The sequence below is a fragment of the Bactrocera tryoni genome, chromosome 2 (assembly GCF_016617805.1).
Source record: "Bactrocera tryoni isolate S06 chromosome 2, CSIRO_BtryS06_freeze2, whole genome shotgun sequence".
Taxonomy (NCBI): domain Eukaryota; kingdom Metazoa; phylum Arthropoda; class Insecta; order Diptera; family Tephritidae; genus Bactrocera; species Bactrocera tryoni.
Window position 1 is genome coordinate 61,170,913 of NC_052500.1, and position 15,046 is coordinate 61,185,958.

General features: G+C 33.1%; 1 protein-coding gene across 1 annotated transcript; it reads right to left on the minus strand.

The window, feature by feature from the left end:
- Nucleotides 1–4,758: 4,758 nt before the first annotated feature.
- Nucleotides 4,759–8,930, minus strand: LOC120769469 (short neuropeptide F). The gene is made up of 4 exons (XM_040096488.1): nucleotides 8,754–8,930; nucleotides 8,215–8,678; nucleotides 7,307–7,495; nucleotides 4,759–5,094 (listed from the first exon to the last, which is right to left on the minus strand). Exons 1-4 carry the CDS (start codon nucleotides 8,845–8,847, stop codon nucleotides 5,008–5,010), a joined length of 834 nt encoding a protein of 277 aa, XP_039952422.1. The 5' UTR covers nucleotides 8,848–8,930; the 3' UTR covers nucleotides 4,759–5,007.
- Nucleotides 8,931–15,046: the final 6,116 nt, after the last annotated feature.

The window sequence follows — 15,046 nt, forward strand, 5'->3', positions numbered from 1 at the left end:
ACAACCTTTCCGTCGATTTCAAAGCTGTTTTCGAGCACGAAACAGAGCGGCCTTTATGCCGCGATATCTGAATTTGGTATGGCTTTGAGGGCAAGACAAAATATCTGCTGTCATCAAAAAAACAGTCGTCACACCACCACCACCAACAATGTCAGCCTGGAAATCCAACGCATGATAACTTTTGCCAACAGGTGCTACTTCGGACTGAGTAGGCAATTGAGAAGTAAAGTCCTCTCTCGACGAACAAAAGCCAAACTCTATAAGTCACTCATTATACCCGTCCTGCTATATGGTGCAGAGGCTTGGACGATGACAACAACTGATGAGTCGACATTGCGAGTTTTCGAGAGAAAGGTTCTGCGAAAGATTTGTGGTCCTTTGCGCGTTGGCCACGGCGAATATCGAATTCCATGGAACGATGAGATGTATGAGATATACGACGACATTGACATAGTTCAGCGAATTAAAAGACAGGGGCTACGCTGGCTAGGTCATGTTGTCCGAATGGACGAAAACACTCCAGCTCTGAAAGTATTCGACGCAGTACTCGCCGGGAAAGCAGAGGAAGAGGAAAACCTCAACTCCGTTGGAAGGACAAAGGGGAGAAGAACCTGACTTCGCTTGGAACATCCAATTGGCGCCACGTAGCGAAAAGAAGAAACTACTGGCGCGCTGTTGTTAACTCGACTATAATCGCTACCCAGAGGATACTTGGTCAAAGACCGGAAGTCGTGAGCTGCTTGAGTCATATGTAAAAGAATCGTTTCTGGCCACTCCCAAGTGAATGGCGATCAGAGAACTTTCCTAACTTGCGTGAACTTCTGCACATGACCCCATCCTCCTTAATGGGATTTACTTACTTAATTACATAATTATATAAAATAAAACAAAATTTGCTGTACAATAAATGTAATGCATTGATTAAAAAAATGTATTACGGTTTGTCTTTGTGTGCTACCCTGCAATTTGTTGAATTTGTGAGATAAAAGACAAATAATTCAAAACAAATTGTTTTAGGAACAGCCAGATATCCTATTTGTGGTGTTTGTAATAACAAGGGAGTACTCAAAGAGTTTCGAAATGACTTATGAATTTTAAAATTTAATCTCCTTTTTCATCCATTTGTTCAGAGAATTTCCTTCGGGGTAATTGGAGTTGTGGGAACAAGGAACAAGGAACAGGGAAAAGTCGACACTTGTGACTAATCTGCATAAGAGGCCTAACTTGTAGTTTCGTTTTCATTTAATCCGAGCAAACTGTTGATGATCTATTTCTTATCAGATATGTTGCCCAACCTAAATTGAGTTAATTCCAAAAAAAAAGCATTGTTTCGTCTCTAAGTTGATGATGAGTTCGTTTGCATTTCTTCGATAATACCATAATTAAAGGCAATTATTTTATCGCGCATTTTTGATGAGCTTACCACAAACTCCCGACCCTCATATTATTTGGAGTATTGGGCTTCGAATTCGCTAAATATATTCTTCAAGATTATATTGATAATATTTCAATCTTATATACATATACTAATTTTTCTATACTTCTATATATGATTTAGATCTTTTATTTAAATCTCGATACTATTTATTGGAGAACTTACCTGAAGTTTGAGTTTTAAATGAGCTTTCTAATATACATTTCATACCATAGTATACCGGAAAACTATGGATACCCCACCACGTTTCTTACTATTTTTAGAATATTAACCAAGAGGTCAACAGCCGCAGCCAACATTTGAAAGAGAAAATCTTCAACAAATAGATGCCAAAGAATGTTCTTTCGAATGATTATAAACATTCCTCTCTAAATTTGAAGTTTATGTTTGTTTTCTTTAAAAAAATATGGAGCCTTGAAATGGACTTCCCTTTAAATATCTGGAATCTTCTAATCCAAGTGAAACACCTTTTTTAGCTTCTTTCTTTTCTTTTTTATCTCTTTATTTTATTTTCAACTTTGTATTCTTTAAAACATTCCTTTTGTATGTATGTATTTGTAACCAGTTAAAATGTTGTTGTTGACAATTCATGTTGTTTTTTTTTTGTTTCAGGTTTCTGTTGCTTTGTGTGTAAGTAGCTGCGCTAAGTTGCTTCATTTCCTCAAAGTACACCACTGGTCCACTGCATAAACGTCGTAAGAATGTAAAAGTGTTAGCTGCAATAATTACTGTTTTTGTTGCGATCTGTTTAGTTTGGTCTCATTGCTTGTTTCAGCCACATTTGCCATACTTAAACTACCAATGCGAAATGCTGCTAAGAATAACTAATTTGTTTTTGTATTTTTTTGTTCGCAAATAAAATCAAGTTTTGTAGTTTTTGTATACACTTTTATATATATGTAATATATATATACTGTTAGGTATATATTTATATATATGTATTTACATTTATAAATATTTGTATGTATGTATTTTGTTTAATTTGCTTATGCATTGACTAGTTTTTTGTTTTATATAATTTTGTTTTTTAATAATTTGTAATTAGTTTAATGTCAATGTTAATGATTTGCGCTAAGTAATTTGTTAGTGTGTATATGTGTGTGTACAAGTATTTTTAGTACTTTTATGCTAAATTTAAAACTTTTTTGAATCTTTCTTTAATAATAATTGCACATTCATATAGGTAATTATGTATATATATAATTGTTTTCGTTTAGGATTTGTGGTAATTCGCACATATTTTATTTTAGAGTGTATATGTATGTATATGTTTCATAAATTCTGCTTCTAATAGGCTTTAAACAATTAGAAAAATTGAAAGGAAAAACATTTAGAAACAACTGAGTAAGCTTAGTTTTTACATTTTCATTGATGGTGTAAATAAAAAAAAGATTTTATATTCCAACATACGTTTTAAAATTTTAATATAATTTTATTTTTTAATATTTTATAATTTTCATTTTTAATATATGTATTTTATAATATAATTTTCATATTTATTTTTAGTTTAACACACATTTCTCTAATTTGTTTAGGGAGTGCCTGCTAATTAATTTAAATTAATTAATTAAATTATTTTTTAAATAAAGGTTTCGCAGTTCACACATGCAGAAACAAAGTCTTGAATAAAAATATTTGTTTTTGCATACGAAATTTAGTTTTTAATTTAATTTTCTTCAGGGGCCAATTTTTTATTTTTATTTTTGAAATTTTTCTTTAATAATAGAATTTATTTATAGTGTATATTTTCGGTTATATAAATATGTATGTATATTTTATTGGTTGTTACACATTTTACTTTTACAGACACACAAAACAAACACATAAACATTATTTTTTGTATAAATATACAGTTTAGATTATTTAGTAAATATTATATGTTTATTAAAATTAAAATATACTGCTTGGGGAGGCCAGATTGCACAACAGCTTTTCTAAGAATTAAAATTCTTTTGATTAATTTTAAAGAAAATATTATTTAAAAAAAAATTGAAAAAAGTTTCCTAAATAAAGCACAAAATGCATAACAGCTTTTCATTGTTATATTTAAAAAAAAAAAAAAAACGAATAATAAAAAAAGAATTTATATTCAAAATATGCAAAAGTTATTTTTTAACTAGTTTTGAATAAAACTATTTAAATACAAATTTATTTTTGAAATAATGAACTGAATGAAACAGTAACTCAGCTACAATTGATGCTGCAAAATTTTCTAATTTCTAATTTTTATTTCCATTTTTTATGACAAACTATTAATTTCTAATATGAAAGAAATGAATATAAAACTTTTTTGAGACTATATGTTGAATTACAATATTTCTAAACAATAATTATTAGCATGAAATTGAAATTGTTGAACTTTTTTTTAAATTAATAATAAAAATAAAACATTTTTGGGATTATTTAATTCAACATTTCTAAACAATATTTATTAGGATGAAAGTGAAATTGTTGAACTTTTTTTTAAATTAAATTTTGGAAAAAATTGTTATTAAAATTTGTATTAAAATATTTTTGTCAAAATTTAAATTTAATTACTTAGAAGTTACACAAATTATTATTTTTTAATTAAATAAAAAATGTATTACTTTTATAAAAATAGTTTACTTTTTATTTTAAACAAATATTTATAACTAAAAATCCATATAAATTGTTTTAACAAATTTAATTTTTTTTTTTGCATACAAAATATTACAAATATAATTTAAAACAAATTTTTGAAAAAAAAAAATGTTTTTAAAATTTGCATTAAAATATTTTTGTCAAAATTTAAATTACACAAATTATTATTTTTTAATTGAATAAAAAAATGCATTACTTTTTTAAAAATAGTTTACTTTTTATTTTAAACAAAAATTTATAACTAAAAATCCATATACATTGTTTTAACAAATTTGAAATTTTTTTTGCATATAAAAAATTAAAAATATAATTTAATAGAAATTTTTGAAAAAAAAAATGTTTTTAAAATTTGTATTACATTATTATTGTAAAAATTTAATTTGAAAAGTTACACAAATTATTATTTTTTCATTATATAAAAAGATATAAATATATTATTTTTTAAAATCATTATTTAAAAGGTTTAAACAAATTTTTAAAAATAATTTCATTTATTTTCATTGAATAAAAAAATATATATTTTTTAAAAAATATTTTAACTTTTATTTTAAATAAAATTGTACATTTAAAAAATCATATAAATTGTTTAAAAAATTTGTTTTTGCATATAAAAAAGTTTTTAATCTTGCCGCATTGCACAACAGCTTTTCGTCAAATAAAAACATGTCTCAGCAAATTTAAGTTGTATTTAATTTATTAAATATTTTCATAAATATTTTTATTTAACATTAAAGTTTATGGACACATATGTATGCATGGTTACAAGGTTAAGTTATAACAATATTGCGCACATTTCTCTGGGGGTATGTTAATATGTATTAATATTAAATTAATATATTTTTTATGGGTTAAAATTTCCATTCACCGAAATACATCGTCAGCGCCAGTGAGTTTTTCTGCCTTTGCCAATTATATAGTTTTTGTTTTTATATTTTTTAAATATTCAGCATTTAATTTTTAGCTTGTGCTTGCTGTGGTTGTTGTTGTGTTGCTGGCGCAGATTTTTCACCATTAATGGCATTTTGTGCAGTGACCTTCTGTAAAGAGAAAAAGTTCAAGGGTTAAGTTAATACGTCAAGTAAAACAAAGCGTGCATTACATTTAATAAAGATTTTTTACCTCTTAGTTCTATGGAAAAAATTTTAATGCTTCGACACCTTTTAAAATTAAGCCAAAAAAAGTTGCAGAAATATTTTTTCTCGGTATATAGGGTAATTCTGACTTAAAAATTTGTAGTTTTTCGGCTCACCCTATTAACTAACCTTGTTAATTCCAGAAACCGATGGTAAGACACTTGAGAGAATGACTGAGAAGTCTGTCCTACTTCGGTTATAACATATGAATTTTGTGGAAACATTTTGTTGAATAATTGTTCGAGGTAAATCCATGAAGAAGTTTGAATAGCAATTACCCGTCTGAAGAACTACAAAGCGGCGGGGACCAATGGATATGGAGTAGCATCGGCAGGGATCGATGAATTGATGGTCTAGCTATTTAAATACGGCGGCGAAGAGGACGGAGCATGCCTGACGATTAGAATTTAAGTCGGCTCTGCCCAATCTACAAAAAGGGAGACACCACAATCTGCGATAAATGCCGTGGGATAAGCCTCTTCAACATCGGATATAAGATTTATCGAGCGTACTGAGTAAAAGACTGAAGCCCACCGTCTACAAACTGATTGGACTTTATTAGGGTGCCTTTAGACCTGGAAAATCTACTATCGAACCGATTTTCACCATACGCGAAATCTTGGAAAGTACCCGTGAAAAAAAGATAGACATACACCACCTCTCCGTTGATTTTTAAACCATCTTCGCCAACACGAAAAGGAACTGCTTCCATGCCGCTATGTCTGAACTTGGTATTCTCGCAAAGTTAAAACGGCTGTGTAAGCAGACTTTGAGCAAAACCAATAGCTTCGTCAGGATCGGGAAGGACCTCTCCGAGCTTTTCGATACCAAGCGAGGTTTTTTTCAATCTATTAATCTACCGTTAGTTCTACTTTCTCCAGACTTAATAAGGAAGCGAAGCGTATGGGTCTGGTTGCGAACGAGGACAAGACAAAACATCTCCTGCCATCAAATAAACTGTCGAGCATTCGCGAATTGGCTACCAAGTCACTGGTGGCAGTCTTAGTTCCAAAGTTGTAAATAATTTCGTATATCTTGGAATCAGCTTTAACACCAACAACAATATTAGCCTCGAAATCCAATTCAGAATAACCCATAGCGGACTGAGTAGCCAATTGAGAAGTACAGTTCTCTCTGGACGATGACAACATCTGATGAGTCGACGTTACGAGTTTTCGAAAGAAACGATCTACGGAAGATTTATGGTCCTTTGCGCATTGGCAACGACGAATAACGCAATCGATGGAACGATGAGCTGTACGAGATATATGACGACATTGACATAGTTCACCGAATTAAGAGACAGCGGCAACGCTGGCTAGGCCATGTCGTCCGAATGGATGAAAACACTCCAGCTCTTAGAGTCTGCGTCTTCGATAAAAAAAAAGAAGAAGAAGAATTATTCGATGACTGATAGGGTATATCTAATCGGGCCAGAGGTTGTCTTAATTAGAACTTCAAAATGAGATGGACAAGCAACTTGTTAAAAAGTACATAAATAAATCGAGATATAAGAAGGGATCCACTAATGACTTAACCTCACCCGATAGCGGCAATATCGTAGGAAAAAGTAAATATTGCTTAGTACATTCTTGAACACGGCTAGTGTCGGCCGAATTGGATTCGTGTTATTGTTTTGGCCGGTTGTTTCCGCGAACTTTAGACAAATGAAAAAAAAAAACAATATTGCTCGGAGATTGTATACTTGAATTAAAAGAGCCGACATGAGCACAATCGTGAACACTTCATAGTAGTGTGTGATGTCTTTTAAACATAATCTGAAAAAGTTTCTGCATTGATTTGTGACCTGGTATATAGTACATTAGAAACCAAATGGGCTGTTCAAACCGTCGACTTCACCGATAAATCGCTTGTGATGAAGCCAAATACTGTCCTATCACCACCGTTTTTGGGATTGACAAGGAGTATCTAAAAGTAGACTATGTTGTTTCTCTTTTCAGAGCTAAATTATTATTCGTCCACACTCCAACCGATAACGGCTTTCGCTTCTAGTCTTAAAATCTGGCACACTTTGTTAAGAATTCTCTATAGCTATTAAGAGATGTTTTAGGCGTCTTCATATTATGCCGAACGATTTGGTTTATTGCGTACCTACCTTCTGTTCATTAGTATCACCGGCGGCGCTGCGGCCAAATCTCAAACGGAGAGGCGATGGTTTGCGTACTTCACGTTGGAATTCGTCATTGTCAGAATCGTATTGACGGAGTGAGAGCAACATATTGTGCAATTTTTCTGAAGTTAAGAGGGAGTTGAAGAAATCATCGGTCTGTTGAAGTTGTTCGTGCTGAGGTGGAAAGAGATATGTTGAAAATAAATGGAATATATATATATAAATCTAATATTTTAGAAAATATGGTGAATCTGTAAGAACTTTATATACTTATGTGATCTGTGTATCTTCTGAAATATTGATCACCTCCATCAGAATTTAAAAGCTACACAGAACTGTGCCATCAGAATCACTGATATTCAGTTCGAAAGTGGTTTGTGTGGACTAAATTTTGAAGCACAAGCTAGGAGGCCTAAGGTTGTGAAAATGTCAAAATGAAGTGAAACTTATATGAGCAACAAGTCAATGGGATCAAAGCTCTTCGTCCAATTTGTTTAGGTCTTAAGTTTCAGGTAGGTCTTTAAATATGAATATTTGCGTAAAAATTAGCTTAAGGAGAAATCATTGAAATTAAAAGCCTTTATGCATACTGGATCACTTGTAACCAAATTTTCAACTGTAATATTCAATTTAGAGGTTATAATTCAAGAGATCAGTGTAATTACATTACATAAGAATTCAGAATTCATTTAGCGCACACTATGACCCTTATATTGGCTTTGATCTGGTGATTCGGAGAAAGCTTAAAACTTCTAGGACTTTTCCTTTTTCTGTCAACATGATTTCAGAGCACACAAATTTGTGCTCCAAGTGTTTCTCTGTATTCATTCAATTAAGAGTATTATACAACGACTGGCACTCTTACATATTTTCCTCTCTCCGTTTCCACTTACCTCTAATTCATCATCGATATTATTCTGGATTCTTGGCAAGCTGCGGCCGAAACGCAAACGCTGAGGCTTACGTACCATACGCTCAAAACCAGCGTCATACATATCTTCAGGGTACTCGTCACCGTAAAAGGCAGCCGCTTCTTCGACATCAGTTATGCCACCATTGTTGCTCACACCAGCCAAATCGTTCATGACAGCATCGAATTCGCTATGCAGTGGCATGCTGGGATCGCTGCGACGACCGAAACGTAAACGTAATGATGGCGAACGTATTGGCTTCTGATTTACATCACCAAACCAACGTTTCTCGGCGGGCAAGTACATATCCGGATCGCTGCGACGACCGAAACGTAGTCGCAACGAAGGCGAACGTTGAGCTTTGCGTTCGACCTGATGGTTGGGGAAAACAATGGGACCGGCATATTCGCGTTGCAGCAAACTGTTGTATAAGTTGGCGAGTGCGTCTGTAAAACATAGATGTATTATATGTAGGTATACATATGTGTGTGTATATGATTAAGACAATTGCGTATACGCACTGTTATCCGGCACATCAGCGGAGCTTTGCTGCCACAGCAGAATACTGATACAGACAAACAGGAATGAGCTCACTAAACGTTTTGACATCAACATTTTGAGTGCTGTTTTCGGTTGTTTTTGTTGGTGTTGCTTCGTTTTCCTTAAAACTCTTACGCTGTTGAAGGGCTGTTTAGATTAGCTGTAAGTAGAGGAGGCGTAGAAAAGAAATCAATAAGTGCTTAAGCGCTCAAGTATAGCATTTTTTTAAGTTTTCTTAAATTATAAAGTTGAAGTAAAAAGTTTAGAGGGCCTAAAATGTATTTGCATTTTTTTTATTTGCATTTGAAAGTCTTAAATATATTAGTTAAAGGAGCGAAGTAAGTGCTGAACTTTAAAGGCGGCTTGAAAAACAAATAAAGAGGGGTTTGGTTTAGAGACACAAACATTTTATTTCAAATGAAACAAATGAAATCAATGAAAAAGTCAACAAAAGTTTATTATGCCACAAATGTATCCCGAGACTGGTTTTTTAAAGATCACATTGCATATCCAATTATACTTGTATGTATATTACCTTTTTCAGCATAAATCGGTAATCGCAACGAATTTTGTTTTCCAACAGGCCAATTCTAGTCGCTTTATATGCCGTTTATTTTTGACTTGATATTAAGCAAGCGCACAAAGAATAAATTTCAAACATCTGTTTGACTTTTGACAGCTGGTTTGACAACTATAGGTTAGGTTAATAGGCTGACTTCTCGTAAGTCCACTACTAATCGCATTTGGAGTGCTAGAGACGTTGTGATCCCCAGAACTCTTGGCTTAGATTATTTATTGAGCCGGAAATGTCAATTCCAGCCAATTTGCCGGGTTCGAAAAATGTATAACGACCGAAAGTTTCAACCTTAGCCTGACGAAAGCTGGACAGTGCAGGAGAAAGTGTGTGGATGTTTCTACATCATTTTCTTCATTGCAACTATGAAAACAACAAATTGTGTCGAATATTTAGCCTCACTGCCAATGCAACATTGTTCCGTTAGAACGCCCATCATTGCGGTGAGAAGGCTTTCAAAACCCCACAAGTGCTGGTTGCTGACCAACGTTTGTTGAGCACTTGCGAAGCCCATAAGTTCAGTGCACGAATGTATGTATGACAGGTTAACCCAAGTTTGTTCCCATACTGTTTTTGGTACGGAATTCGGGTATGGATGCATTTTTTTCGATTTCTGACGATTTCGCTTTAGCCAGGTAGCTACATATCGGAGAGTGCATCTGGCTACCACTTCTGCTTAAAAGACACTTCAGTGGTCTGACACTCTGAAACAATAGTTGTTTGAGAGCTACAGATAGAAGACTCCCCTGACTCGTGTTAGTTCATTTCTTCTGATTAATCGAAATAGAAATGAACTCCAGCATCGACGGTGACGGATAAAGTTGTTAAGAGAATGAAAATGTCGGTCGACTAATGAAAATTTTCATACAACTATACAATTTATTATTCATAATTAAAAAATCGGTTTAAGCCTAGTGATTTAAGTAAAAGCCTGGATATCAGAAAACTTTTCCCAACAATGATCATCTACTGGAAAGAAATTCAGAAAAATTTACGAAGAAAAATCCATATTAAAAATATTTTGGAAGAGAAAACCACAGAAAACCACCCTTGAAAAGAAATTTTTTATTCGCCGAATTCTGGTCACACCGAAAGCTAGCTTGATGGCTCCAAAGAAGTTGTAAGATTGTAGAATTTTAATTATTCTATATGTGAAGACGTTTAATCAATTAACTGGAAAAAGTATTATTGGTATTTTATTAGTTTTTATCCATTTGCCGCCGTTATTATATGTCTTGGATCGATATCTAAGCGGAGTGTTTCGTGGTTATGTTTATTGAATTTTATTTTCAAACAAATGAAAAATGGTTTTATGTGCGATTTCTGCTTTTATTAGTGAATTATAAATCTATATACAAGGTCTGTCGAAAAAGAAACAGGACTGTTAAAAAAACAACAAAAAATTGATATTCTTCAAAAGTTATATTTTTTATTCAAAGTAGTTCCCTTGAGCTTCGATACAGCGTTTAGCCCGGTCAATTAGCATTTCAAATGAGTGTTTAAGGTCATTTTTCGGAATGCTCTTGAGAATATCGGTACAACACAAACAATACATGAAATAACGATCGCCTTTTTGATAGCTGAAATGTCCTGAAACCAGTGTCCTTTCATGGCAAATGAAGTTTTCCAAATAGGTAAAAATCACAGGGCGCCAGATCAGGTGAGTTAGGGTGAGCAAATGATGATTACGGCGCGGTAATGAAGTTATATACGATATTATGGGTTTGTTAGCACGACGAATATGGACGTGACAACAAAAGACGCTGCTTTATTTTTGACTTCTGATCGTCACAGATGTCCTCACGACCTTCTTGGAACCGCTTAAACCATTCGTGCACATTACTACGAGATAGGCACTGATCACCATAAACTTTTATCATCATTTCAAATGTTTCAGTAAACGTTTTCCCAAGTTTAAAACAGAATTTAATATTTGCTCTTTGTTCAAAATGCATTTTACGACCGATGACCAAAAGCTGCTGTCACTTTTTGAATCATAACATCGATTGTAGTTATGCAATTGTCTTAACATTTTTACGAAATGTCAACAAGAGATCAAACTTTTTATTTCATATACCCACTAATAGGTGGCGCCACCAGAAACAGTTATATTTAAAAAGTTCTGTTTCTTTTGCGACAGACCTTGTATATATGTATGTGTATTTAGAAATTACGTTTTTGTCCGGGGTAAACTCTCAAAGTACCAAACTAGTTTTAGTAAAAGTAAAAGTTTAGTTGTCGGCTTGATCCAATTTAAAAGATAGGACAGTTTACATCTTAATTATGTTAAAATTAAACATATTATTATAATTTTCAATAAAATGCCAGATGGAAGATTCATATTTTTCTATTGGCAAATATTTGTATTAATCGTTTTCAAAATTAAGCCGCATGTACGATCCGCCAATATCATTTTTGCCACAGCAATATATAACCGAATTTACTAATGATAACATATGTATGTATATTTTCCATTATTCTTTCTAAAAATCTGAGTTCTTCCAGTTCATTTTCCACTCCTCCACTCTTAAATAATTATGCAAAACCACCAACTATGTACTCAGCACAAATGCATATTTTCGCGTCAGCAAACAAATGAAATGCGCTTAAAAATGTACTATATAAATATTTATATATATAGTATATGTATATATAAATAAATATAAAAATAAACACACAAAATGCGGCGCGTCGGAAACGATTTGACATTTGGTCGACTCGGCGCTTAACACACACGACATTAACGCCATAAAATACACGAAATATACAAGGCTGCGCTCAAGAGGCACTCAGTTAAACATAAACTCTTACATATACGAGTATATATGTACGAATATGTGAAGGTTTCGTACATTATATACATATGTATTAATGCATGTATATTTGTGTGTACGCGTGTTTTCTGCACATTATACCAGCTGCTTTACAGCACTTCCACCGCCCTTTCGCTCTTCATTTCAATGTTTACACAATCCAAATTGCATGCAAATTTTATGTTCACTTTTGGTTTCGTGAAGTGTTGACACCATTTACACTCTAACGCCAAAATGTATGCCACATATTTATGCTCGTACTCATGCCAGCATAAATGTTTAACTGCATTGAGGCAAATTTTGCAATACTTAAACGACAAGTCATATTATTGCTGTTAGTGTGAGTGTGCAAAAGTTTATACAAGTGTTTCGTGTCAAAATTTTGTTAAGTATTATGAGTAGAGTATATAAGCGCTTGCATTAGAGATCGGAAGTTGTGTTAAATGTAACGTTGTTAAGGTGAGAAAAATCGAATTTAATTGAAAATTTCGTTTTTTAAGTACTAGTGGGACTCTTGCAACGTGTTGGTCCTGAGTATAATAGTGTCGTTCACCTAACGGCTGTATGTATAACCTAAAACTAAACGAGTTAGATATAGAGTTATGTACATATGTACGTACATTAGGGTGGTTTTTTTGAACTTTTGTTTTTTTCAGTCCCGTCTCGAAATTTCCTTCGAAATACCCTAAAAAAAATTCCCTGAAAATTTTAGCCTTTAATATTAACATTAAGAACTGGACCAAGGCATGTAAAAATGTTCCATAGAAAATACACTACAATCCTGATTTTTATCTTTAAATTCCTACAGATAAGAGGTATTTTATGGCATCGCTTTGACTTTAGACGCATATTTCTCAGAATTGTTCACTCTACAAAAGTGCCCAGTGCAACAAAGTCGAAACTCACACCGGCGAGGTAGTACAGGGCTCTAAACCTAATTTTTCCATGAAATTCGCTTTTTTATATATCTCGTAAATGACAAGAGCTATATCAAAAGCTGAATATCTCGAGAAGTATTAATGATAGCAATTTTGACCTAGAACGTTTTTTGTAGCAAATAAAAAAGATATATACAAATAAATGCGAATTTCGTGGAAAAGCCTTGGTCCAGTTCTTAATGTTAATATTTAAGGCTAAAATTTTCAGGGTATTTCCAAGGAAATTTCGTGACGGGACTGAAAAAAATTAATAGTTCAAAAAAAAGAAAAACTACTAATGTACATATATATAAATGATCAGGATGTCAAGATGTAAAAAGCTCCCTCTTTTAGGTGAAATCAGAAATCTCTGGACCTGTTGGACCGATTTCACCAAATTCGGTACCAAAATTGGACTGCAACTACGCCTACTTTCCATATAACACAATTTTAAATTTACTTTGATTCTTTCACTTTCCAGTACACAAATCAATATGCAAATAAAATAACGGAATAAAACTTTGCACCAATAGTGCCTTTGAGGGATGCCTTATGACAAAAAATTGTCCAAATCGAACTGAAAATGGTCAAGCCCCTAGGTATTGAATATTTAGACCCCAGTACCTATAGATGACTTTTTACCGAAAATATCGCTTAATAAGAGATATATGATTGAAATTCAGCGATAATGCTTTCCTGAAAATAGTACGTCTGTATATCAAAACTGGGTTGAATCGGGTAAATATTTTCCTTAGTTCCCACATATAATGCAAGGTATGTCGCAAAAGAAACAGAAATTTTTAAATATAAATGTTTCTGGTGGCGCCACCTATTGGTGGGTATATGAAATAAAAAGTTTGATCTTTCGTTGACGTTTCGTAAAAATTTTAAGACAATTGGATAACTACAATCGATGTTATCGATCAAAAAGTGACAGCAGCTTTTGGTCATCGGTCGTAAAATGCATTTTGAACAAAGAGCAAATATTAAATTTTGTTTTAAACTTGGGAAAACGTTTACTGAAACATTTGAAATGATGAAAAAAGTTTATGGTGATCAGTGCCTATCCCGTAGTAATGTGCATGAGTGGTTTAAGCGATTCCAAGAAGGTCGTGAGAACATCTGTGACGATCAGAAGTCGGTCATCTTCAGAAGTCAAAAATAAAGCCAATGCTGATTTGTTTTTACGATTCCGAGGGTTTGTACACCGAGAGTTCGTCCCACCTGACCAAGCGATTAATGCTGTGTTTTACCTTGGTGTTATGAAGCGGCTTTTGTCACGGATTCGTCGTGCTCGACCACAATACCGTGAGGCAGGGTCCTAACGCCTGTTGCACGATAATGCGCCGTGTCATCGGTCGACGCTTGTCACTGAGTTTTTGAAAAAAAACTCCATATTAACCATTAATCATTCACCCTACTCACCTGATCTGGCACCCTGTGATTTTTACCTATGATGGAAAACTTCATTCGCCCATGAAAGGACACTGGTTTCAGGACATTTCAGCTATCCAAAAGGCGACGACCGATATTCTCAAGAGCATTCCGAAAAATGACCTTAAGCACTCATTTGAAATGCTAATTGACCGGGCTAAACGCTGTATCGAAGCACAAGGAAACTACTTTGAATAAAAAAATATAACTTTTGAAAAATATTAATATTTTGTTGTTTTTTTAACAGTCCTGTTTCTTTTGCGACAGACCTTGTATATATGTAATATAAATATTTTCCAGCTTCCAGGTGACTTTATACCGTTTATATCGGTCAAAATGTGAGTTATATCAATTGCTTGGATTCTGAACCTCTGGCTGACATTTTACACCTTAAGTTATTTCCCTGGCTTTTGACTTGGAAAATTGCAAGAGTATGAAATGTTCGGCTACACTTGAATGTAGCACTTCATTATTTGTTAATTTTAATTTTTATATTTTATTATCTTTAGATTCTTAATTACCTTATATTTAGCCTT

What these genes read in the sequence shown, in the direction of transcription:
- LOC120769469 (XM_040096488.1), bottom strand. Translation starts at nt 8,847, where the DNA reads ATGTTGATGTCAAAACGTTTAGTGAGCTCATTCCTGTTTGTCTGTATC. An exon ending in CGCTGATGTGCCGGATAACA is followed by an intron (nt 8,679 to 8,753) that starts GTGCGTATACGC and finishes TATGTTTTACAG; the next exon opens with ACGCACTCGCCAACTTATAC. An exon ending in GTGATACTAATGAACAGAAG is followed by an intron (nt 5,095 to 7,306) that starts GTAGGTACGCAA and finishes TTCTCTTTACAG; the next exon opens with AAGGTCACTGCACAAAATGC.